Source organism: Platichthys flesus, chromosome 7, assembly GCF_949316205.1.
Source record: "Platichthys flesus chromosome 7, fPlaFle2.1, whole genome shotgun sequence".
NCBI lineage: Eukaryota > Metazoa > Chordata > Actinopteri > Pleuronectiformes > Pleuronectidae > Platichthys > Platichthys flesus.
The window spans coordinates 9,676,432-9,702,038 of NC_084951.1; the positions used below are offsets into that span (position 1 = coordinate 9,676,432).

The 25,607-nt window shown below is 43.1% G+C and overlaps 1 protein-coding gene across 1 annotated transcript in view; it reads right to left on the minus strand.

Moving 5' to 3' along the window:
* Positions 1–7,347: 7,347 nt before the first annotated feature.
* Positions 7,348–25,607, minus strand: part of bsna (bassoon presynaptic cytomatrix protein a) — a 41,724-nt gene continuing 23,464 nt past the window's right edge. Inside the window, exons 6-15 of the mRNA XM_062392351.1 lie at positions 24,577–25,507; positions 18,761–21,254; positions 17,422–17,922; positions 16,213–16,553; positions 14,226–14,319; positions 13,117–13,248; positions 12,320–12,375; positions 11,008–11,162; positions 10,555–10,648; positions 7,348–7,398 (exon numbers count right to left, since the gene is read on the minus strand). Of these exons, the coding sequence (XP_062248335.1) occupies positions 12,335–12,375; positions 13,117–13,248; positions 14,226–14,319; positions 16,213–16,553; positions 17,422–17,922; positions 18,761–21,254; positions 24,577–25,507 (4,534 nt within the window). The 3' untranslated portion in view covers positions 7,348–7,398; positions 10,555–10,648; positions 11,008–11,162; positions 12,320–12,334. The remainder of the gene's footprint in view (positions 7,399–10,554; positions 10,649–11,007; positions 11,163–12,319; positions 12,376–13,116; positions 13,249–14,225; positions 14,320–16,212; positions 16,554–17,421; positions 17,923–18,760; positions 21,255–24,576; positions 25,508–25,607) is intronic.

Sequence of the window (25,607 nt, forward strand, 5' to 3'; positions counted from 1 at the left end):
AGGGAATCCGAGCTGAAATGTGATGTCGTGCAGAGGCCTGTGACGACGGCTGCAAGCTAATATTTAACAGACACTCCCCTCCTTAGTGTACTGTGTTAGCATTCATACTATATGATGGTGCAGAATGAAAAGTTTATCTCCCCCTCTGGTGAAAATCAACTTTTCCAACACATCCCCCTTGATATGATAAGACATTTTTAACAAAATACACATTTCCACCTTAACACTGCAATAGTCTATAGAAAGAATTGATTAAAACAGCCTGAGTTTGTGATGTCACAAACCTAAGTAACCAATCCCGTCAACTTGTGGGTGGGACTCAGTAGCTGGAAAAGACTCCTAACCTGCAGGAAGTGCTGTGAGGGAGGGGAGCAGGGGCGGGGCCACATTGGCATTAATAGATCCCAGTTATGAAATGAGAAGATGTAGCTTTACATTTTAAGCCTTTCTAAGGTCTTGAGGGATTTTGAATATGCAGTTTTCAGGATCAAAGAAGAACTTTAGGGTCTGTAATGAACTAATGGACTGGAACTTTAAGAGATCATACACATACAGTAGACAAGCACATACATACATGTATATACACACATACATCACTTAAACAAATACAGATTGTATCTTTAAGTGAGGACATGATTGTTTTCCATTGCAGTTCAATAGTTGACAGTATGTGCACGTCACATTGGCACTGGAAGCAAACATCATGTGATCATCGTGATCTGGAACAGGAGCTTACACAACCACTTGTTTTTTTTTCTGTATTTGTTTTTTATTTATTTTTCCTGATTGAAATGTATTGTAAGGTCATAATTTGTCATTCATCACATTACATGGCATGATGCACCAGGTCTACTACACCCATTTACAGGAGGAATACACGGAAACATACACAAGGTTTTACAATGGGGAAACAGGAAATTTAGCTCATTGCACTTACAACAGTGAATGGAACACTTTGTTGTCGTTTTCAGGCTCTCGAGCTTCTTCTCTTTTATATTTTCACTCTTTTCATCATTCACTTGGGTTCGTTTTTTTTTTTTTTATTACACATCTCCATTGCCCAATCACTCTCTCCCCATCAAATTATCTCAATAATTATCAAATATTTTTGATATCATCTCATTTTACAAACACAACATGTATAGAAACTCTACACAGACCAATGTTTTTTTCTTTTTTTAAATATCCGAATACAACTTTATTAAATGAGTTTTAAACAGTCCGCACGAGCCAGCCACATACGTACACAATGTGATTTTTGTAATCTATTGATCAAATCGACAAGTGCTCTTGTTTGTTATGTAGGTTTTTGTGATGTTTTTTTATACACAAAAAAAAAGCACATATTCGGGCCGGGAGGTTTCAGGCTTGCATACGCTCCAGCTTGAGTCGGCGTGTGGTGTGCAAAGGCCTCGCGCTCTCTCGTGTCCCTGTGCACGTGTGTCAGTTGTGGTGTGTTGGCGTGTTTTGAGATTTACACATGTTGTACAGAACATGTCCCTCATGGCATTTACAGGTTTATTGGTCTGTTGCAGCAGACTCGCGGTCGGCTCTCGTCTGGTATTTACACTGGAAAAAAGATGGCAGCCCGTGAGATGGGAGGTCAGAGAGGAGGTTTTGGACGGTTAAGGGGTGAATGGGAGGAGGGGGGTGTCCAGCTCATGCACTTGTGATTCTTACTCTGATGATTGGTTACAGGTGAAATATGAAATAAACGCTCCCTGATGGTTTTACAGTGAGGGATGGGCCTGGTGGCTTCTCTCTCATGGTTTTGTTTGTGTCAGCATTCTTGCTCTCTTTTATTTTTAAACAACCTCTTACCTATAAAACACTCACTTTTGTATATATTTATATATATTTGAATGTATATATTAATATTCATTTACATTTCACTTTTAATATCTTTCTCCGGTCCTGCTATATGTTGACTTGTCTGTTACAGCGAGAGCAGTGGTGACTGTTATTACTAGTGGTGCACGTACTGCATGAGCTCTGTATGCAATTTGGTTGAGAACACACACACACACACACACATACACGCACACACACACTCACACACACACACAGTCTGGGTTTTTCCAAAAGCATTCTGATCAGTCGACAAAGACGTCTCTTTTTTACCCTTGTGGCGCTAAAGGGTTTGTCAGGTGACCTCTTATATGTCAACCTTGCAGCAGATCAGTGCCAACAGATGCAACATGAAACAGAGAGTTGATGGGAGCAACTTTCTCTGTAGTTCTACTGCAAACTGAGAGTTCTGTTCCAAAATGTCCCAAAAAGTGTGAGAATTTGAGATCCTGTCTGTTTTGAGGTGGTTTTGGAACACAACTCTTAAAGGTTTTAATTGTTTCTCATCGTCTATGTTTTTGTGCTTTGAACGCCTTTGGAAAAACCAGACTGTGGCTCTGCGATTTTGCCCACTGGTGATTGCTGTGGTCTGACCTGAAGTCCATTGTGTTCCCGGGTATAGACAGACACCTTGCACAGTATAGACAGAGACCACAACTGGCTTGAGGGCAGTAACAGGATGGCTTTCTTCACTGACCAGTAGTGTTGTATAAAAGCCCTTGCTGCTATGCATATTTAAGTCACCTTCAGCGTTTGCATTTACTCTGGAGCGGAAATTCAAAAAGGACATTTTGAACACGTTTTGACACAGATCTTATTATTCATGTGTTCCTGGCTGTGTCATTCAAACATTAAGAGTCTCTTGTTTCTCAGCAGCCAGGGGAAGGTCACATCTGTGCCGCCAAGTGTTAACTATCCAAGGTATTGCTCCAGCGTAAATCCCAACCATTATTTTCTCTCGTCTTTTGAACGTCTCTGTTGCGATGCTGCATTTAGTGGTGTGCTTTCCTGAGGCAAAAGTGATTGAGGAACATTATATGAAACATTTTAGATTTTACAAACAATCGAGGAACTTGGTTATTCGTTTGGGCAACTTTAAACTTTCGCTCACCCTAATGGTTCTACTTTGCAAATGTCTAAAATGTCTAATTTTAAATCCACCGTGGTGAAGCCAGTAGTCTTCTGGTGGCAGTGTGTACCTGTGCAGCGATGTTTGTTATGGCCACCAGAACCAGAATAATCAGACTCTTAATGCTGCCCCTGAACGTAACTCTACAGAAGCTCTGACTCAAGGTTAATTCTAACATGTTCTGTATTCTTATTAAAAACAATTATTATTATCATTGTTATTATCTTAAGAATAGAAATATCCAGTCAATTGAGAGCCCACTAGCATTTCCTTTTGTTAAACAAAAACCTGAAAATAAACTTTTATACATCTACCAATCAGAATTTCAGAGGTAAAACTGAATAATGTTTCTGTTTATCCAGACTTCACAACATAACCTCAGCTTCTGACTTTTAGCAATCTGATTATTTTGGTCATGCATGAATCCAGCTGTTGATAACATCTGTATAAATAATTTCTCACTTCTTCTATGTGTCTATAGATATTAAACCTAAATCTCTCTTCTCTCTGAAATCCCAGCAGCCTTTAATCCCCTCTCGGTACGATAAAATAAATTCTCACATAGATAAAATCATCTGATAAATGTTTCACAAAAAATATATTTATATACTAGACCTCTTTGACACTGTTTCGCTGGCATGTTAAGCTGTGCTCAAATAAAACGATTTTAGAGGAGTTATGGGATGTTATCATACTGCATAAACTTTTATTTTAATCTGAAATTTCATAAATAGCACATTCTACTTAATAAATCGTATCTGTTGGCTTGCGTCGTGGCAGTGAAGCCTTTAAACACTCAAACACAATCTCTCATCAATTCACTGTGATTAGGAATGCCTCAAAGACTGCTTTACGTGCATCCTACAGTAGTACTTCTAGTCAAATAAATCTACATATGTGTATATTATCAATACCTATATATTTGAATTATTATTTTTTCTTTGCAAAAAATAACAACCAGTTTACGTTCAGGAAGCTATTTACTCTGAATTATGGGCCGTGGGATGAAAATATGTTTGTTTGAGCTTTTCTTCATCTCTGAGCTGACACCAACCACATCAGGGAATATATTCAAATCTGTTTTATATATATTCAATATTCATATATTTATATTTGTATCTATAGTATTCTTTGAACAACATATCTGTGTGAGTATTAACCCTGCTTTAAACATAACAAAACAAAATGGCCAACAGCTGCTCACTGCTCTTGCTAACAATTTTTCTCTGCACAACAACTCAAATATAAAAAGAAAATGTGGCAACTGCATATCATATTGCACCATTTGTTGGATGGAGCATTTTCAAGGGGAATAACAAAGCGAGTTTTCAAACCATAAAACTCTCCTTTCCCAATTGTCATGAACACACCTTTAGTGACAGGCCATTTGGCCATATACACACCCACTTGAAAAGGAGAGGGGACCCTGAACATGCCAGGTAAACACAACACATTGACCTCTCTTAATAAATTTACAGGTGACTTAAGTTACACACAAACAAATTCACAGAATCTCCCTATTTTCATCTACGAGCCAAAATAACTCTGGTGTGATAAACAATGATTTGTGACCTTTTTTTCCATTTGTGTGTTTAACCTTCCTTCGGCCTCCTCATGCTTCTGTTTTTCCAAATATGATCGATTGCATAGAACGACTGGAGATGAGAGGTCGCCTCTTCTGCCCACCATATTTGTTGTGTTAGCTTGTGTTCGTCTTGTTTTCTTTTCTTTTCCACATCGGATGATGGTGGTTAAATAACACACACACAGACCCCCACACACATACATACAAACAGTAGGAACAGAACAATATCGAGGTGACTTTGAGGTTTTCTGCGCCGGGGGGCATGCGAAGGTTCCCAGCGAGCGTTCACACAGACAATATACAGCAGAAGTCGGTGGGTTCGTTGGTTTTGCTGAAGGCCTTGCAACGTTTGGCCCGACAGAGAGTACGCTTTTGAGTACTGAACCGCAGATCCCACAATGCACTGCAGGATCGACAGCAGGGAGAACACTGACCTGAGAAGTTTCCATGACAACTGACAGTCTGAGAGAGAGAGAGAGGTTTTTCGGGGGTCGGGTTTCAGGTCTGGACGCCACCACGATAGAAAATGAAAAGTTAAAAAAAGGCGAGTGACTCTGTGACACAACCAAGTGTGTTGTTTTTGGTTCCTCAGTCACATTAGTGCTGATTCTTTTTTTTTTTTCATTTTCTTTTTTTCGACACCATTATTGAGTGTGCTTTCCCGTGCGCTGTGCACATTTGACAGACTGAACACACACATGCTGATACACTCTGATGTGCAAGGAGCTCGGTGGGGCTTCTTTTTTTTTGCAGACTCCTGATAAACGTCCATATTGGGGATCATATCCCGTAAAAACCCAAACCCCCCCCCCCCCCCGTCAGGTGACGATGCTGAGTCCAGTTCTGCCGGGGTGTGTGACTGGTCTGCTTTTCAGTGCCTCTCTGCTGCCCTGCAGTGCGTTCAGATGAGGCTCCATCCGGCCAGAACAAACAACTCCTCCCATCCGACTGGCCGATTGACGACATCAGTGTCTCGCTGTTGGTTGGAGGAGAAGATCTGGGCGGTTCCAAACTCGTAGGCTATAGTCAAGCTCCTGCTCTCGGATGTATTAGTACAGCAGTGTTAGTACAATGTTGGCGTACGTGTTGTCGTATGCGTAAAGTCAAACTTGAGTGTTACAACTGTGGTGAGTTAGACATACGGAGGCAACACATTTCTGATCCAGCGACTTTTAAAATGACACAAGATTGTGCTCTTCACTTTCCCACCTCTTACTCTATTGCTTTATAATTATTGATCATAAATAAGTCAGGAAATAGACAGGGGGGGGCTCGATGAAGCAATCAAAACATGACCCGAACATAAATAAGTGAAAAATAATATCACAAACAACTATCAAAAACGAAGATCTTTTAAAAAGTATAAATTAATCTCACCGTGGCCAGTGTTCCAGCTGACACTACTACATAAAAAATAAATAGAATGATGAAAATATGGGTTTACGGGATGTCATAAAAAAAAGATTTACTTCAAAATAAAGCTTTGGGAATGATTAAGGCGATATTGGTAACCTGCAACATAAACAACCGGCAGATAAGAAAAACTAAATGAGAATGGGTAAAGAGAACTAATGTTAACAACATGAGAGATGTCTGAGAGCCACTTGGTGTCGAGCAGTTGGAGAAAACCCCGTCGCCACAAGCGCTGCAGGTAAATGTGGTTTTAATGGCTTCGTAATGGCTGAAAAACAACCCGACCACGTACGGCTTCACTCCAACAGAATGAAGAAAAAAACAAACAACAACCAAACAAAAGGCTCTTCTTACTCCTGCGGCCATGTTCCCTTTGTTGCTTCAGTTATCTCTCCTCCTCGTTATTATTTACGTCGTCCAGCTCGGATTCATTTCCCCGTGTCTTTATGGCCTCGGTTAAGTAATGATGAACAGTGTAAGGTCTTAGATATAAAGTTCCATGCATTCCAAATTCCTACATATCTTCTTGGTTTTTTGTAAATCCACTGTACGCTTCTTTTTTAAAGACATGGCAGGTCGTTGGGCGGGGATTAGAAAGAAAGAAGAAGAAGAATCAGCATTCAAGAAAACGCAGGGACGTGAGGAAGAGGGGGGAGCGAAAGGTTTTCACAGTTCCAATCTGGAATGTAAATAGAAACAGAGCGAGCCGTGGAAAGAAACGCACGCCGACACACTCGCTCTCTGTGTCGGCTACATCGCTATCGCTGTCCATTTCATTCAATGTGACATTTCCATTTACTCAGTTTCCTTGAGTCGCCGGGTGAGGTCTTTTAGTACCAGAAAAACCTGCAGGATTTGTTTATTCCATTCCCACACTGTCTTTTTGTTTTACTTTTTCCTTAGAGATGAGATAGAAAAGAGGAGAGAGGCTGGTCGGTTGCAGTTCTTCTTCCTCTGAGCACAGGACTGTGAAACAATGGATCCTCACACGCCACCGTGCCTGTAAAGCTGCCCTTTCCTGTTTGCTGTTAGCAGGAAAAGGCAGCTCTTAAACGGTGGAGTCGTATTCAGGAGCAGAACAGCGTCACCCCTCTAACTTCCTCCATTGTAGCTGCAGAGCTAAATCCATGTAGAAGTTGATGCATGGACTCCAGTGGTTCTGCGTAGGTCTCCGTGATGTAAGTACAGATCCCACTTCTTGTCTGGAGATAGAGCAGCAAAAAGGAAAACCAGCTTCTTTGGATTTTGCTGCCAATGTGTGGCAACTGGTTTCTCTTTTTAAGTGTAAAGGCGCAGATGTGTCCAGCTGCTACAGGACGGTTAGAGGGGCTCCGCTGTGGTGTCTTTGGCTGGGGGGGGGGGGGGGGCTGCTGGATGACTGAGGGTTGCCCTTCTTAGGACGGACCTTGGATCTTGGAATGATCTGCAAAGAACAAAAAGAGCAATTTAGTAAAAAATATTGAGCACAACTCATTTGATATGATCTGATTTCTTCTCTTTGACACGAAAGTTGGTCAAAGTCAACAGAACGTATACAATAGGACAGAGTAGACGAGAGTGATGGAGTTGTAATGATGTAAAAATACAGCTGGCCACTAGATGGTGGATCAGCCCTGGAAATGCACTCCGACAGGCTCCAGGTCCTCCAGCTCAACAGATATTAGTAGCTATATAAGCTACCTAGCTGATATATGACATCAGGGCATTAGAAGCACTAAGAGGAACGTTTGTATTCCTGCAAAAATAATGGAGCACATTTAAATCAAATATTGGCAAAGTAGAACATTTGCTCTCCTTAATACAAGAGGAGACACATCCTGAGTTATTAATGTGGACGAAGACACGCTCTTTCTGCACTGATCTGTTTTGATTTATTTTATTTCAACCAGTGTTCATTTTAAAAAGAGACACATGACTGAATTGTTCATTAGATGTAATAGTTAGGAGGAGAGTGGAAAAGATCCTTTTTCAACCGGAACTTTTTTTTAAATAAATCAGAGTCAATGGTTTGTGTTTGGAAAACTCCACATCACGCTGGTCTCCATGATCCATGAAGCCCGTCTCTGTGCGTCAGCATCTGGTCAACGTATTTCATTTATTCATTACAGGAAAGTCCTGCCTTCAGATCTTCCTATGTCTCAGTGCAAAGACTGATCACAAAGACTGGTCACAATGAAAACAGCTTTTCCTGAGGAGGAAACTGAAAATCCTGTGGCAGTCATTCACAAAATGGATCCTAGAACGAATCATACTCGAGCCAAATGTATGTGTTTTTTTTTACAGTGCATTTCCAGCACCAACCAGCTGGAAGCAGGAGAATGAGGCCGTAGATATTCGGGACCACCGACAGCTGACACAGCTCCTGTCAGAATAATAACATGAAGTCTCTGCTATGACCTGCTGCCTCTCATTTGCTTCACAGCTCTGAGGCGGAGGCCGTAGTGCAGCGTTCAATTTTCGATGGACTGTACTTCTGCAACCTGCACAACCTCTTTTCATTGATATGTTTGGTCACCCACCTCCTCCTGAACAAACACACACAGCACAACCCCCCCCCCCCTCCCACACACACACACACACACACACACACAATGATGTATGGAAATAAACATGTTTAGACAGGAGACAGATAGACAGGAGTAGGAGAGCGTAGGAAAAACACAATATAGTAAAACATACGGACACCTCAGAGTACTTTAGGTGTGGGTTTGTTACTCTGGGTTTAGATGAGGCCAGTTTCCAGTTTTAATGCAGTGTGGGGAGCAGTTTGGCTGAAGGCCCTCTCCTGTGTCCACATGCAATGAATTGGTGTTAAAGAGTGTGACGTTTCAGCAAACAGCTTCGAGCTCAGCCCCATTCAACCGCTTTGGGCTGAGCTGGCAGGCTGACTGTGAGCGAGGTCAACAACAACCAAACTGATGCTTGTATGGCTGAGTGAGAGCCCCCATAGCCCTCATCCACTGAGGTGAACCTGCTGGCAGTGCTGGTTCGGACTTGGTAGAACCAGTTTGCTTGTCCACAAGCAGGAGCCATCACAGAGTAACACCATTATGTCAGTGTCTCTTCCATTGACCACAGCGGTGTGTCACTTTGGCATCCATGGTTAAATATATTCAATCCTCTTTTTTGGTGGCCACACTTTTTTGGGTGTATTGGTCTTGTTTGTCTCAATAATCCCGACTCCAGCCCTTAACGTAAGCATTGGTGCCAGTTCATTGGCTGTCAAAAGAAATATCTTGTTCCAGATTAAGCATCGGCTCCAAACCGGCCCTCGAACTGCCTTGGTGGATAAGATACCAGAGGAATAAAGGCTGTTCGAACAGCAGTTCATTTTTTATGGTTTTGGAATGAGATGTTCAACCATCACTACTGGGGAGTGCACAATTTGTTTGTCCACACAGTGTAAGACACGCCACTGAAAGGACGAGAGTGTCGAGAGAGCAGGTGAATGAGAAAGCGAGATGCTTGACAGGGTGCAGTGTGAGGTGAGACAGCAGGAAGGCAAGAAAGCGAGAAAGAAAGAAGATGAGATGAAAACGGAGATGTTTGACAGCAGGACCCAGAGTGTGGGAGGAGAGAGAGAGAATCTCTCTGCAGGAGACACATGAGGCAGTTAGTCAGCGCATGGCTGGACACAAACACACACTGTTCACATTCAGTATATTGTCTCTTATGGCACATATGCAACACTGCGGCCTTTGAACCGCAGCATCAGAGCCTGTTCACCCCCCCCCCCCCCCATAGTGCATCAATGATCAAAACCCACGGCACAGCGGCAAAAGAGAAGATGCATGTAGAATAATTTCCTGGTGCCACTGGCCCGGCTCACACAGCACACATCTGCAGCCTATTCAGAGCCACATGCCGCGACACGAGTCGACGTCACTGCTCAGTTCTGTCTCCTCAGAGTTACAATCACACATAGCTCATTTGAATGAGCAAAAACTATTTCGTATTGGCCGAGCTGACGCTGCCTTTTAAACCCACACAACCCAGATGCCTGTGATTTTCAAGAGCAGGCCACAAATACAGCAGCTGCAAAAGACACAGCAGCACAGAGGCAGCATGAGAACTGGCCACAGACACACAACACAGCCAGCCTGGCTCCACATGACGAAAACAGAGATATGGAGAATTACAGATGTACAAATGTCCTGAGGGGAAAATAGTTTTTCCTCTGAAGATAAGATTAGACTTCTGATTCTCCACTTTCATGTAAAATATTATTTCAAGTCAGCAGTAGTCCTTATTGTAGGTTTACATTATCAACCATGAAATACTGAATTAATAAACCATATAGAAAAAAAATACATCCAAAGAATATCCTTGGGATTATTTCTCTAACTTTCTATATCTGCTTCACTTAGCATCGCAGTGTTTATCGAAGTGGAATTCTTTTAACTTTTAGATGCGATGAATCAAAGCATGAAATCACTACTATCAGGTGAACCATAGATTGTATTTAAAGATGGACGATATGGAAACTCAGGAACACAATCCACGAACCAGAATTAGACTGTGGGGGAAGTTGAACAGCATGATTTTCAGGAGGGGATAGAGATGTTTAAAGGTAACTCACTGTCTGGCCCGTCAGAGAGAGCGGCGGCTTCTCTCTGTCAGCCTCTGCTCAGGCCTGAGACATGAAGTATCTGGAGGATCCCGGTCCGTGTTGGCTGCAAAAGGAAGCAGCAGCATCTCAGACAACATGTTTTATCTTAATGGAAACATCCATCAGACATTAATGGAGTAGACATAGACTCCACTGTGTCCCGATGCTCCCGCCGGATATGGTGCGACTCACACAGCACTGCATAATTTAATATGGATATCTTTACCATTATTTTCATAGGCAATTTGAAAAAAGCTTTCCTCAATGAGTTGATGAGGGCCACTACTTCACACCAGTAATCTGTTCTCTCCGCTCATGTCATATCACATCAGGATGATACAAATGGAATTGACAGTATACTGGTATGAATTAGACACTAAGACTGACGGTTTGTAGGTTTATAGGTTAAAATCATAAACTCACCAGTTTTCTCAGCTCTTGTCTCTGTTCCCCCAACAACCCTCTCTCCTCCATCTCTCTCTCTCTCTCTCTCTTTTAGTAAAACAAAAGCAGGAGGAACGTCACAGGTTTTTCTGGTACGAGGCCTCATGACTTCATCAGTTGACATTTACATAGTCCTGCGAATGAATGAGAGAATTCAGTCGGTTAACTTTCTGCATCAACACGACAGACTTTTGCTACCTTTATGTAAAGTAACACTTCTGGAGGAATTGAGAAAAGTATAGTTCTGTGTTTATGCATACCAGCTAGCCATTGTTAGCAAAACCAGTTCATAACACGCACTATGCTGCATCCACGCACACAAACTCAATAGAAAAACGTCCACAGACTGTAATTGGACTAAATGTACGACACATTTAATGACAGAAGTGCTGATAAACAGCAAAAACTGAAGCTTTCACTAATGTTGATATGTGGAGCGGCCATCTTTGATTTTGAAATCGGGGTTGGTGAGGTTCCTTTGACTTTTGTGATTTTGTCTTTGAGTAATTCAATCTTAAGCAAATCACCTCAAAATAGAATCAACAGTGTCAAGTCCACCGCTCTGGCAACGTGAATATTTTATTGTATTTGCCCTCAACTTGACATCACCGCAGTGTGTATTCAGCAGTCGGAATGTGCTGTTTAAACACACAGCCTATTCCACTGTGTGTCACAGTAAGAATATGTTGTAATAGCTGTTGTCAGATTATTCCCATGCACATGAAACAAAGAGAAGAAAACACACAAACACACAGACACACTGCTTTCTGAGCACGCTGCCTGTTCTGTGTTTACCACTTTGAGCCTCCAACACTCTGCTGCCGACAACACGCTGCAGCTATCTGCCATCGTCCTGGTAGACTTTGAACTGGCAGCATCTCAGGTTAATTTGTATACCTTATGTTTGAGATGCACTTTTTGTACTGAAGTGAAGGCAAACTGTTTTCAGTTTCTCTCTGTTCACGAAACGCTGACCAAAAACATTCCTGCTGTGTTGCTGATGGCTGCCTCTTAGGTGGTCTTTGCCTTTGTGTCTCTTCTGACGTACAGTCATGCTGCGGGCTACCTCCCTTTAACTCTATCAGGACATTCATTCAAGAGATCAATGCAGTCACTCTTCATTAAATAGGAGTTTAAGAATAATGAGCACAAAATGATTTATGTTTAAATCTATTTTATGAATGATCCGTCGTTTGCTGGTCTGACTTTGCGCATATCAGCCACACACACACACACACACACACACACACACACACACACACACACACACAGTAGAGAATAAGCTACATACCTTAATGTGGGCACCTCAGAATAAAGAGGTGAACTTCTTGCCGAAACCGGAGATAGCTGGAGGAAAGAGGACAAGAAAAGGTGTTCAGATGGACGAGGAGTGTAGAAAAGTATGTATTCAAGTAGAGTTGAATTTATGCTGGTAATTTAATTGTAGGATGTGTCATGTTTGCAGTTTGATTGAGACTTAAGAGGCTCTATTAATACATTTGGTTCTGTACTGTTCATACTATCACATGGGCATAGAAATAATTTTTTTATTCTTTGTGGTCTACATTTGCATCTCTCTGTAGCTGCTTACAGTTTACAGTTTGCTCCAGACAACTCATTTTTTGTGTTTTGGGCATTTAAAGCCTTTGTATTGACAGTACTGTGATTGAGAGACTGGACACCAGGTGAGTGAGAGCAGGGAAATGACACAGCTGGGAGTCGAACTGGGAACCTGCCGCTCAAATGCTGGTGCATTTTGTCATTCAGCCAGTTTGATGTTTGTCTTTGTGGTCATTGTCATCTCTTTGTGGTTGTTTGATTAAGTTTCCTACACAAAACACTACAAACGAGGGACCAGGGGGCCCCATGACCTGGGGGCCCCTTAGATATTTGCCCTGTAGTCCAATTCAATTATATCTTTAATTTAAATAAGGTAAATATGGTTAGAGAAATACAATTAACAGCTAATATTATTCAAACAACATGATGGTGATTAATTATAATAGTTGCTACCTGTTCAACAACACTGAGCTCTTTCATTATATCAAGACCAAACCAGCTGTTTAGAGGGTTTTTTGTGTGTCTTACCGTCTCCCAGTTTGCCGGCCTGCTCAGCGGCGCCTCCTGGCAGGATCTTGGACATGATGCTGTCTCCCTCCATGCCAGGCTGGCCTGCTGCTGCACTGCCAATACCTCCTGGTCTAGGGCCTGCCTTGGAGCCTGGACACAGAACCAGAGAAGGGGAGACGATGGAGTCAGTATTTGTGCAGGTGTCGCTAACTAGCATAGAGTACATCTTTCCTATCAAGTGCTCATGTATGATTTTATTACAGGTTCCACAGGCTTCTTGTAAATAAAACAATGTGGGAAGTAAAAACAAGGTCTTGTCAGCTGGGTCTGAAGATTCAACAACCTCCAACCAGCCTGTTCCCGTATTTGTGTATTTTCTCATGAGGGCTCCTCCTCTTAGATCTTCTTGAGGTTTTTAGTTGCCACATTGTGTGCACAGATGTGCTGTTTTAACCTTCTGACCTAAGACTCATATGGGCTCCTGCTCTTTAGCTGTTCAAGAAAAAACGTACTAAGTTGAAGTCCTTAGTGGCAGATGGACAACTTACAACCAATGAACCTGACCTTAGCAGCTGACTATGGGATTTCACTACAGGACTGAGCACCTCTTGATGTCCCTCACTGTGCAACCCACTCACAAAATAAGTTGATGTATGACAATTCTGCAAAACCTCAGATAACATTCATAGCCACTGTTTTTTAAATCCTAAAATTCAACACACTGTCAGCACACATTACTGAATAGATCAGTGCAGAAACATTTTTTGCCCATCCTGCTCAACCTCCAATAACCCACGCCATAACCACCAACTCTGGAGTGGCTAAGCAAATAGAAAACCTTGGTTTGTTTTCGTGGAAAAATTGAAAACTAGAATCAACAATTATCTTCATTTTCAAATAATCTCAAAAGAACTTTCTCAATTAAACTTTTTGTCGTTTCATTCATACATTCAGGCTGAGTGGGTGCCATGAAGTGAAACCCCTCCTGTGGGATTTCCACTGTGGGATAATCTGCAGATTAAACGTTAGATTAGATGAGACGGCACACATTGGTCACATTAAACAGACACGGTGGGCTGCAGCTGGCAAGACGTTGGAATGGTGTGTGTGTGTTGAATGTACTGTACCTATGCCTGTCAGTGGGGGCTGGGCTGCTTTTGAAGCCATGACGGGCGCTGCCTTGGCTCCAATAGCTGTTACCGGAGGAGTGTCGATCTTGGCCTGCAGAGAGAGAGAGCGAGAGAGAGAGAGAGAGAGAGAAGGACAGACAGACAGAGAAAGTATTGAATGAACTAGCTTGAACGTTAAAAGCTTCTGTGTGTCCAGGTCTTCAGCCTTTACAAACCGAAACATCTTAATAGTTAAACTGTTTTCACAGTAATTAAAGAAATGAAAAAATTTAAGGAAGAGAGACACATCCACAAAGCTGAATTCAGATTGGCCACTGAAGTGCCCCTGTGGTGTGAATTCTTCTTAATAAACTACTCACTCACAATAAATATGACAATTTGTTTATAACTTTTATTTTCTGCGTTTTTGAAGTACAACAAGAGTTGAACAAGGAACAATTTTCAAAATATTATTAACACAGTAGGTATTAAAATCTTGGCTGGATTTCCAACTGCATTTGAAGAGAGATGAGTTTTACAATATCTGGGCGTTTTTGCACACTTAATAAGAGAACTTCAATGTGAGACTATACTACAGTGGCTGCTGCACTAACAGAGACACGCTTCAGAAAAGAAACCAGACCTTCTCTGATACCCATCAGTACAACAGTTATTACCACCGGCACAGGAAATATGGTCCATTTCTGTTTTTACTTGGTGTCTTCTGTACTCTGTAAAGCTCTGTGCGTCACTACCATCCTAAAAAACTTGACTTGACCGACGCTAGACTGCTGCCAATTAATCTCATACAGTATAATTCTTTATTTGTTCCCTACTGACTAGTTTAGCTGCAGAAAAACAGCAGTGATGCATTATGATGCACAGAACAGCATAAACAGCATTTCATTATTTACAGCCCCTTAATCAATGCTTTTCATTTCACAATGGACCCAACATGAGGGTGTAAGTGAATGAGTTTGCAGACTGAATAATAATCATGTGAGAAATTACATTTAGTGTTTATGGCTTATCGTCGGAGCCGCTCCACAGCCGAGATTTTAGAATCATTTCAAGTTTCTCCATAAATTGATATCAGACCATTATAATTATTTCAATTGCTTTCCCACTGATAGAGCAACAATGCAGCTTTATGGAAATCACTGACGCCTTTCAGCAGTGAAAGCATATTATGAATAATTTTGGGATATTCTTAATCGACATGGTGACAGTTGCTTTGTGAACTTCATGGGCAAAGCAGTCATATGTTTTCTTGAGCCAGAATAATTTCAGCCAGACAATCATTGAAACTGCATGAATGTTTAAATTGAAATAGCAAAAAGATTTATATGGATTTATGAATATGGAGTAAATGCAGGGTGGAATACATTTGTGCAGGGTGACAGTTTCTTGAGTTGTCAAGCAGACAGAGAATCAGCTACATTGAGTTATCAGCTGCCTCTGTGTTAATCATAGTGTTAGATAAGAGCTGCAGAGCCGACAGTGGCACAGCAGAATTCAAATGAACCAACTCAACTGGGAGGAGATTGATCAGCTTCTATATATTTAGGATCGTTCAGGGAGTGCTGGGGGTGAAAATGGCTCAAAACTCAGTTTGCTAAGACAAGATGATTGATGACTAATATTTTAACCAGATAACAAAATGTTATTATCACTATCATGAAATACTTATTTTGTTATCGTAAGATTAGAAAGCAAAGTTTTATAGACAAGAAAATAAATAAACAAAACGAAAAAAAGTCTTCTCTGAGCCTCCATGGAGATGAGTAGGTGTGTGTGAGAGCAATATAACTGTTGTCTGTGGCACATTAGATCTTCAAGACAACAAATAAGCTGCATTAAACTATGCTTATAGTTACATGTCTTTATTTTTGGTCAGACGAAAAATAACACCATCTATCTATCATCTCCTTTACTTCGTTTTATACTTTTTTTTATCCCATCAAATAGGAGCAACTGCTGCAAAGTGTTCCCTCTATAAACTCACCATGGATACTGGTGTGGTTCCTGCCGGACCCGTCTGCCTGGCCTGACCCATGGATCCACCTGCTGGACCAATCTGCCCTGGCTTGACCTGGACCTGCCCCATGCCCATACCCATGCCCATGCCTTGACCCTGTGTTGGGGTCTGCTGCATAGGGCCAGTGGTTGCTGTGGAACCGGGCTGCCCTGGCCTGGCCGCTGATGTCTGGGCTTGTTGTTGGAGCTGGGCCCTCTGTCCGGGTCCAACATCTGTCTGGGAGCCATGACCGCCCTGTCGCCCTGATCCCGTAGATCCGCCTGCGGGGCCCTGAGCCCGGGCAGAGCTGCTGCCAGACCTGGAGGAGCCTGAGGGGAGGAGGGGACAATAGAATGGGGACATTTAATGAAAAAAGTTTCCACTCATTGTCCTAAAGGTGTATTACTACAAAAACTAGATGATGCACAAGACAGGAAAAAAAATTCTACCTACATAGACATTATTAAAACAAAATGGAACATTACAAAAAACGTGAACCTCGCTGAACCAGGAGTCAGATTATTTCTGCCCAACCAGAGCACCTCTGTTTTGATCTGCTTTGTTTAATCATTTGATTAAAGAACTACAGTTTTTATTTTACAGTAAAGATAACTTGTTATTATAATGACAATTCCATTTTACTAGATTATGTATGATAGCATTAATAGGAGAAGTATGACTGAAAGACAGAATGACCTAAAACAAATGTCACAAGCAAAGATCAAACCAGCGATTTAATGAGCTCAATCCCAAAAACACAGCCACAGTGGTGCCCTGGGAGAAAACATTTTCTTTGAAAGTTACGCTTGGTATAGTTAATTAAAAATTGTTGATCCCTGAGGGGACAGCTGATTGTAAAAGTGCGTCAAACTCGTCAGAATAGCAAGGGATATGTTGTATTTCTGCCTTAGACCTAAATAAGAAATTAACGGGGATCTTATTCAAGGATCACGTTATATGGCAGGCCACAGACATATAATTTGTTTTAGATGAATACAGTTTGGCACCACTACTCACTCTGGACAGATGCCAGACCGCCTACTCTTGCAAGAATGTGAAAGAGATCTTATACAGTTCAGAACACTGAGTGAGCAAATGATTTTTAGGGGAATTTGAGTAATTTGTCTACATTGAAATTTCAAATTAATCTTCACATAATGTTACTGTATGTCAGGTGTGAAGGTGCTGTGTATGTACCTGGTGGTTGGCCCTGCATGTCCCCTGGCGGCTGAGACTTGCTGCGTGAAGATCTGTGTGGGTCTCCCTGTCTGGAGGATCGCTGGCCGTGATGGTGTCCAGACGGATCCCGCGAGTATTCTGAAGAGTGGTATCCCCCGGACCTTGACTCGCCACGCCTTCCTGTAGATGACGACCGTCCTGAAGGCTCATGTCTCATTGACGGGTCTTTGGGGTGCCCCTTAGTTGACCTTGAAGACCTTGGCTCATCTGAATGACGTGATGAGGACGAGTGTCGACTTGAGCTGCCTTGAGGCCGTTGGTCACGGGATGTAGAGTGTCGACCGCCATGGCCATACTCATCCTGGGGCCACAGGTCCTCCTCAGGAGGCTCATCATAATCGTGGTAGGTGTGTTTGACATTGTGCCGGCTTCTCCCAGTCGAGTGGCTGCTTCCGTAGTGTCGAGAACTGGAGCGTGGCTTCTCAAACCAGTCGGTTTCTTCCTGGCCAAGATGGTAGGCTTTGGAAACCGAGAGCAGATCACAGTCAATCTCCATGTCGTTTGGCGACAGCGGCATGCAGACTGTGAGAAGGAAGGACGCAGGAAGAAGTAGACCAACCGCATGCAAAAGAAAAGAATAGGAGAGAGAAGACACAGAAAGAAAGGCAGAAAATACAAATAAAAATTGACATCCATGCAGAATACACTTCACATTGCCTTCACACATTACAAGACAATATAAACAGGATAAAACAAACACTGCAAAACTGTCCCTTTTAAAAGCTGTTTTTGCTGCCAAAGAACAATCTTCCTCTCTTTTCCATTAATAGTTTGGTCTAATTATTACAGTGAGAAATTAATACTGGCCGACTTTGCAAGTAAAACACAAATATGCAATTGATTCTGAGGGATTGTTTTGCAGTGTAGACAAAGAATACACAAATAAAAACACATGTAAACAAAATATAAATATCATAGACATAACTAATACAAAACCCTGTAAAGAAAACACAATGCATTTGTGTCGTGCAAAGAAGACCTTTCAAGTGAATCAGAGTGTAGCGAATGAAGTAAACGACCACGCCGAAGAACCATGCGAGTATTGGACAGACAGACGACTGGACGAACAGGCGGAAGTATGGGACAGGCAGGCAGACAGACAGACAGCAGTCCACTCATAAGAGAGATCCAAGTGACTCAGGAAGTAGAACACATCAGCATGCAACGGCTAACTCTGTCTCTCTTTTTCTTTCTTTCTGTTTGCTAAACCTAGCCTCTGGGTGGGTGGGGGACATTAAGATAAACGGTGGGGGCAGTAGGTAGTGAGACTGCGTTGGCATTCAGCTCCCACAATTACCTTCGCTGTCTGACACAGCGCAATGATAATCGTCTATAATGTACGTATCATCCGATTTGTAGACATGTGTCCGAGGAAGGTCCCGTATGTGGTCTTGTACATCTGGAAGCGAGTGGCTGGAACCATATTGGCCATAATAGTAATGATATCTACTGCTGCGGCTGTCGTTCGGGTCGGGACCTAAGCTTGAGGATCGACCAGAACGAATGAACCTCCCCAGGGGACTGAGTGGATTCTCCTCTTCAGAGAACTGCCTGGTTGGTTTGCGCCCATGGCTGTAGCTGGATGGGTAGGAGCGATCGTCCCTCTCATAGGATCGACTGCGATACCCAGAGTAGTCCCTGGCTGAGATCTTGTCCATGCCATAGCCGGTGGAACGGGATCGGCCAGTGGAGTTGTAGTAAATCCGATCGTCCTCCTCACCCATAGAACCATAATACCGAGTACCATGACTGGTTCCCCTGCCGGCCTCGTAAGCAACCTTCTTAAAGCCGTAATCCTCGATCAGCTGGCGCCCTCGAATGTGGGAAGAGGGGTAAGCCCCACCTGTCGTTGAGGAATAGGAGGCCAGTTCTGCCTCCACATCCCGCGCCTCCTCAATGGGGGAAAACTTGGAGATTTTTTGCTCAATACTCCCAAGCTTTCTGTGCTTGCTGCGCTTGGAGGACATGACAGCAGGAGCCAGAAGGCTTCTAGAGGATGGTGAAGGTTTCTGTACCCCGGAGCGGATGCTGCCATGTTTGTAGTCGAAGTCATAGTAATAGGGCGATCCCCCACCCATGCTAGCATTCACGCTGCTGCTGCTGCCCCCTAGAGGTCCGTGTCTGTAGCTGCTCTTACCCCTGCCGTGGTGGTCGTACAGTTCTTCCTGCATCGTTGCTTCCTCCTCGGGTGCCCTGCCGTACGAGGAGCTGCTAGTTCCCCCACGCGTCGTGCTGCCAATGGTGCTGCTGTGGCTGTGGATGTCGCCCGGGTAACGCCCACTACCGCCATGATGCATCATGTCCACTGTCGCCGTGCCCAGCCCGTCTTTTGCCGTAAGCTCACTTACATCATCGATCATCATGTAGTTTCTTGGCATGTTTTGTTCTAAGCCAGGAGCCCCGTACATCCCCTCTACTGTGTTGTAGGTTGAGGGATTATCTACATGCCCATAAGCATTGGAAACTGTAGAAGTGTACTGTCCATACGAACTGGCTGTGGTGGTAGTGTAGCCATAAGTATTAGCAGTGGTTGTGGTGTACTGGCCATATGAATTAGCTGGTGTTGAAGTATATGGCCCATAAGTGCTTGGTGGCATGGTAGAGTACCCACCGTAACTACTGGACACTGGTGCTGAGCCATAGGGCCCATATGAGCTGGCCATGGTTGTTGTTCCAGTGTACTGACCATAAGAGGGGGCTGCACTGGAATAGGTAGCATCCTGGGCCGTGGTGGTGACCACGACCGTGGGGTTGCTGATCGTCTCGTAGTTGGTGGGCATCTTATGCTCCAAATCCGCAAGTGAAGTCTGCCTGGGCCTTCCAGGATGGACTGTCAAGATATCAGCTTGGGGCTGCCCAGGGTATGGAGTGGTCTGGCTGGGGTAGGACACAGCGCTGGGATAAGGTGAGTTGTGGGTGGGGTACGGAGGCTGACCAGGTGGTGCAGGCCCAAAGCCTGTCTGCCCAGGCTGTGGCTGAGGTGCAGCTGGAATCCCCATGTCTGTCTGGGGGTAAGGGGGCTGAGTTTGGGGATAGGTGTGGGAAGAATAGGAGGGTTGTGATTGGTATGAAGGTCCTAGAGGAGGAATGTGGCTCTGGAGGGGTGTGGGCTGTGGCAGTGCCTGGGACTGGGACACTGTTGGATAGGGAGGTTGGTTGAATGTTGAGGACTGGTATGACACACTTGATTGTTGAGAAGGTGCTGCAGGTTGGCTCTGGGGGTACTGACAAGAGAGGAAGGACGAGGTGGGTGGGTACTGGGCTGCGGTGTTCAGATCGCCGGTGAACTGGCTGAGAGGGGCAGTGCTTGGCCTCGCCATTAGTCCATTGGTCTCATGTGATGCAGCTGCAGCTGCAAAACGTAGGTTATTCAACTCACTATCAGACATATAGTCCCTTGTGTCCCCCATACATCTAAGGTAAGCAATATCTCTCCTCTCCCTCTCTTTGACCAGTGTCTCTTTCCTTTGGTGGATCCCCAGCTCAAGATATCTCAGTTTAGCGTCAATCTCCTTCTCTTCTTCCTCCAGTTCAGCTTGCTGCTTTCTCAGCTTGGTCGACTCTTGCTCCACGGCCTTCAGCTCGTGGGTGAGGTCTTTGAGGAGGCTGGCTTTAGCTGCCAGACCAGACCTGGAGGTTGGCTTGTGGCTGGGCACGGAGGGCAGGTAGACCTGTTGAAGGGCGGGTGTCATCATGGGCAGATGAGCGGCTGCAGTAGTCTCCTCCGGAGGAGGACTGGGCAGGGTTCGCTTGACCTTTCGGAGAAGTGAGCTCTGCTGTAGGGCTGCCAGCTGGAGAGAGAGAGAGACAGGAAGGGAGCAATGGGAGAGCAGACAAAGAGGCATGGAAAGAAAATGTTTGGTGAGGTAAAACCGAAGAACATAAGAGTGATAATGTGATGACAATGAATAAGTTGAATGGAGAGGGATACAAGACAGGAAAATGGTAGAGATAAGATATTTGTGGAAACCGAATGAAAATGTGAGATGGATAGGCATCAGTGGAGGGTACAATGAAGTTATTAAAGAGAATGGGGGAGGAAAAGAGAAAAAGAGAACAAAGCATAGGAAATACAGAGAGGAACAGGAGGGGAGGATGGAAAATAAATCAGAGAGTAATGAAGGGGGATACAGGCAACAGGTAAGGTAAAACAGGAAATAAATAGGGATAGAGAAATGGAAATATTAAAGAAGACGATTATTGAAAAGGGATAGCAGTGAGGGCGATGAGATGAACAGAACAGGCGGAAAAGGAGAGAGGAAAACTCAAAAAGAGGTAAAGGTCAAGAAACATAAGAGACAAGGAGAGGACGCAATGACAGGGATATAGGGAGACAAATAAGACACACATAGACACAGAGACAGAGACGACAGGAAACAAAGGTGGAATTTGTGTTAGAAGCCAAAAAATACAAAAACATTCAAATTAGTGACAGCTGTGGTGCAGTTATTATATCAAGTATATCCAAACCATTTTAACCATTTAGAAAACGTTGCATTTTATTGCTGTTTTTAAAGATTTTGTATTTTCTTATTCAGTTTTTTAAAACATGGCTCAAGGTTTAGGTTAGGATAAAGGGCTAGGGAATGCATTTAGTCAATGAGTGTCCTCACACCTATAGAAAAACGTGTGTGAGTGTGTTTGTAAATACATATAGCTAATAAAAAACAGAATATGCATGGGCTTCCTATTCTACTCCCCAAACCAGCGAAGCACTGACATGTTCAACATTTTTTTATGTCTAAACACCGTAGCTTTCATTCCTCTACCAAACATTTGGGGATTTGGAAATAGATCTCACAATGTGTTGTGTGTTGTTTATTATTTCATTGTGTGTGTGTGTGGAGGCGGTGACATGTTAAAGAAAAATGCCCATAGGCACTTATTAATCATATACTCTGTCAGGTGGGTAGTGAAAACATACCCCAGCTATCCACAGCTTTAGAGGAGAAAATACTGTAGAGTGTAAATAAATCTATACAATCAAAGGGGTTATTTATCACAGCATTCATATAACGACTATGACTCAATATTGACGAGAGAAGGTGGACCGTGACACTTATTAATCAGGTGACTCAAATCCAATGCATTGGTAATTTACCTTACAAGCACTGGGAACACTTGTCTTAAAAAATCTGGTTAATTACAGAAAAGTCTCTGACAGAACTGACTGCAGAGAACAAAAGTGTTGCACACAAGATGAGGTGAGACTGAAGTGAGTCAATATTACCTTTTAAAGCTTTCTTAAAACACTCTTATCTTTAGTTACTTAGTTAAGGTAATTCCTTGGGCCATAATCCAAAATAAGTAATGTATCGATGACCATAATAAAATTAAGGAGACATTTATTAGGCAAATTAAAATCTGAGAGAGCATCAGACTGAACCATTGTGAAGCTGCAGGAAGTGACATTAACAGGCAGAAACAATCGCTGTCTACCTGGATGAATAATGAAATGCAGTTATTTTGTGGTAGAGACTTTTTTTTAACAATTTATACTCATATAAAGCTCAACAGTAGATTCTACTTTGTATTTGTTTAAGAATGGAGCTCTTGTTTCAGCATGTTAGATGGCATTTCTTTCAAATTAGGAATGGGGGGGCCTCCAACAGTGTTTGCCCTAAATAACTATGAAAACAAAATCATAAAATATGAAAAACTCCATAACAAAGGGAATCAGTCCTCACAGGATTCACATTAAGCATTCATGGCTCCCACAAAATAAAAATACAGGGGAAATGTGAGAGAAAGGAATCGTTTCAATCAAAGTCACATAGAAAATGTTCAGTATTTACGCCTTTGGCAAGTTTTTGACTCCACTGAACAGCTATTTTTCTATATATTGCAAATATAATGATTGTGTGATTTTATGCTGAGCCCCATCTGTTCAATGTACAGCTTATTGTTCAGATTTTTGTTGTATATTTGTAACATCGAATGTACGCTGTTGATTTTGAGAGCCGAAAATGAATTACCACTCTGGATAGAAGAAATGTAAAGAACACAAAACATCCAACCTGATCTGTATTTGTAGAGATGCCGCCGTTCCCTCACAACTCCAAAGCACATGACAAACATGTGCTCAATATCAGTGGTAAATGTGATGACGAGTTTTTACTGTAAAACTTTGTTTTCCCAGTTTCAGTAAACATAAAGGTTGAAATCATAGACACAGTATCACAAATGTACCAAATTGATCAGATACAAACATTGTTGACTAAGCTTTAAGTCCTGTCGTTGACATTGAAGACAGCTTATAGATGATTTTACAGACCACAATCTAAGCAAATTGTGTAAAGTTAATTTTTAAGATGTCCAAAACAACCTTTGCAAGTTTCATGTTGGAAAAAATGGGTGCAGCAAGACATGTATGTAGTCTTTTAATTAATCATGGACGGGTTTAGGTGTTATTTGTAATAAATCATAATATCATCTCACATTCCCTTAAAAGCCAGGTGCGCTTGCACCTTGACGGTGCTATTCTAAGGGCAGATTTGCCAGGTAGTAAATATAATGCTTCCTTATAGAGGAAACCGATCTTGTCATGTACAAAGGGAAAAGGCACAAGCAGGGCATCTGTGAGTGTAACAAGCAGACGGTAGGTGCGATAGTAATATGCACCTGCCTATGTCATTGCATATTTCTATCTTGATAATGTGCCAGTGAAATACTACACCACTGACTTCAGAGAGTTTGTTGGCCAACAGTGCAATCAATATACACTTCCCTAACACAGCTGACAGTTCCCCAGACCCCACCTCATTTTAAGACCAACCACGGGCAGAGAGCGGTGCAATAGCTATTTATACAACATGGATACTGGGTGAAAAAATTTCAACTGTGACTGCCTGAACTGGCAAAACATTTTGATTGCTCTTTGTGTGTCTTTGTGAAAGGTGTAAGATATGTGTGGGCTGTGTTCTTTAGAAATAAACAGCCAATGCAACAATAAACTGACTAGCTGATAACATGTAGGTTGCTTCATATAATTTTCTTTCTTATGAAATGCTTACCTCCACTGTTTATCTATCTTCTAGACTTTTGCTCTCAAAACATCTGAACAGCATCTATTATTTACTTTTTAACATGTGCTAAAGGCTTTAGTGACTTTACCTGGCTCTGGAGTGCTTGCTGTTGATACAGGTTCAGCCTGACCTTGGTGTGTTCGTCTGTGGTGGGGCTGAGGGACTTAGGGTCTGACATGGACCTTTGGGTGCTCTTGATGGGTCGGGGCACAGATGGGTGGCGCTGGGGAGACTCGGCTGTGTAGGACTTCTGCTGTGGTGTGACATGGGCCTTGTTCAGCCGCTCACTAGAGAGAGATGTCTCCAGTGAGCGGTGAGGGGACACTGGGGAGACAGGAGAGTAGAGGACTTGTGGAGATTTTGGGACTGTCTGCTGCTGCCGAATGATGCTGGAGATGGACTCGTTGTGGAGGTGGTTGTGAGGCTGGTAGTTGATGTCGAGTGGGTCAGGGCGACGCCGCTCAAACTTGGCTGCGTTTGCTGCAATGTGCTGCTGCTGCCGCTGCTGGGCTAGAAGGTCAGCAGAACTGGATTGTTGTGTTCCGGTACTGGTAGAGGAAGAATATGGACTGACTGTGGTTGGCACACTGAGCTGTGGAGCTACAACACCCTGGGACTGGGCTTCTGGGTCAGTTTGGCATGCTAGAGACTGTCCTTTTTGGGTTCGCTCAGGTCCAGAGATGTAGTGTACAATCTCTACTTTATTTGGGTCTGGTACTGTCACATGGATCGCTGGGGAGACTCTCCCTAGGTGCTCTACTTCTGTCTGGCAAGACATTTCCCTGATGGTCTGAACAGCTATGCTGGAGGACACCATCTTGGGAGTGTCGGTTGTACTGGACGTACTGGTTGAGGCAGCGGTGCTACTGCCAGTAGCATTGGACTCTGAGTGCCGGGAGAAACGGGAACGTCTTCGACGGACCGGGTGCTCAGACTCAGCTTTGTCCTCATCATCGTCTGTCTGGACAGAGCAGTCAACACTGCGACCGCGCCTCCTGGTGCGATGACGCATCATGTACCTATGTAAAGTAATGGAGTGGAAAGGATAAAAAGTATTCGTTGAGCAATTATGCCACTTAGTGCTGCTTAAAATGTTCACAAACTGTGAAAAAATTAAAA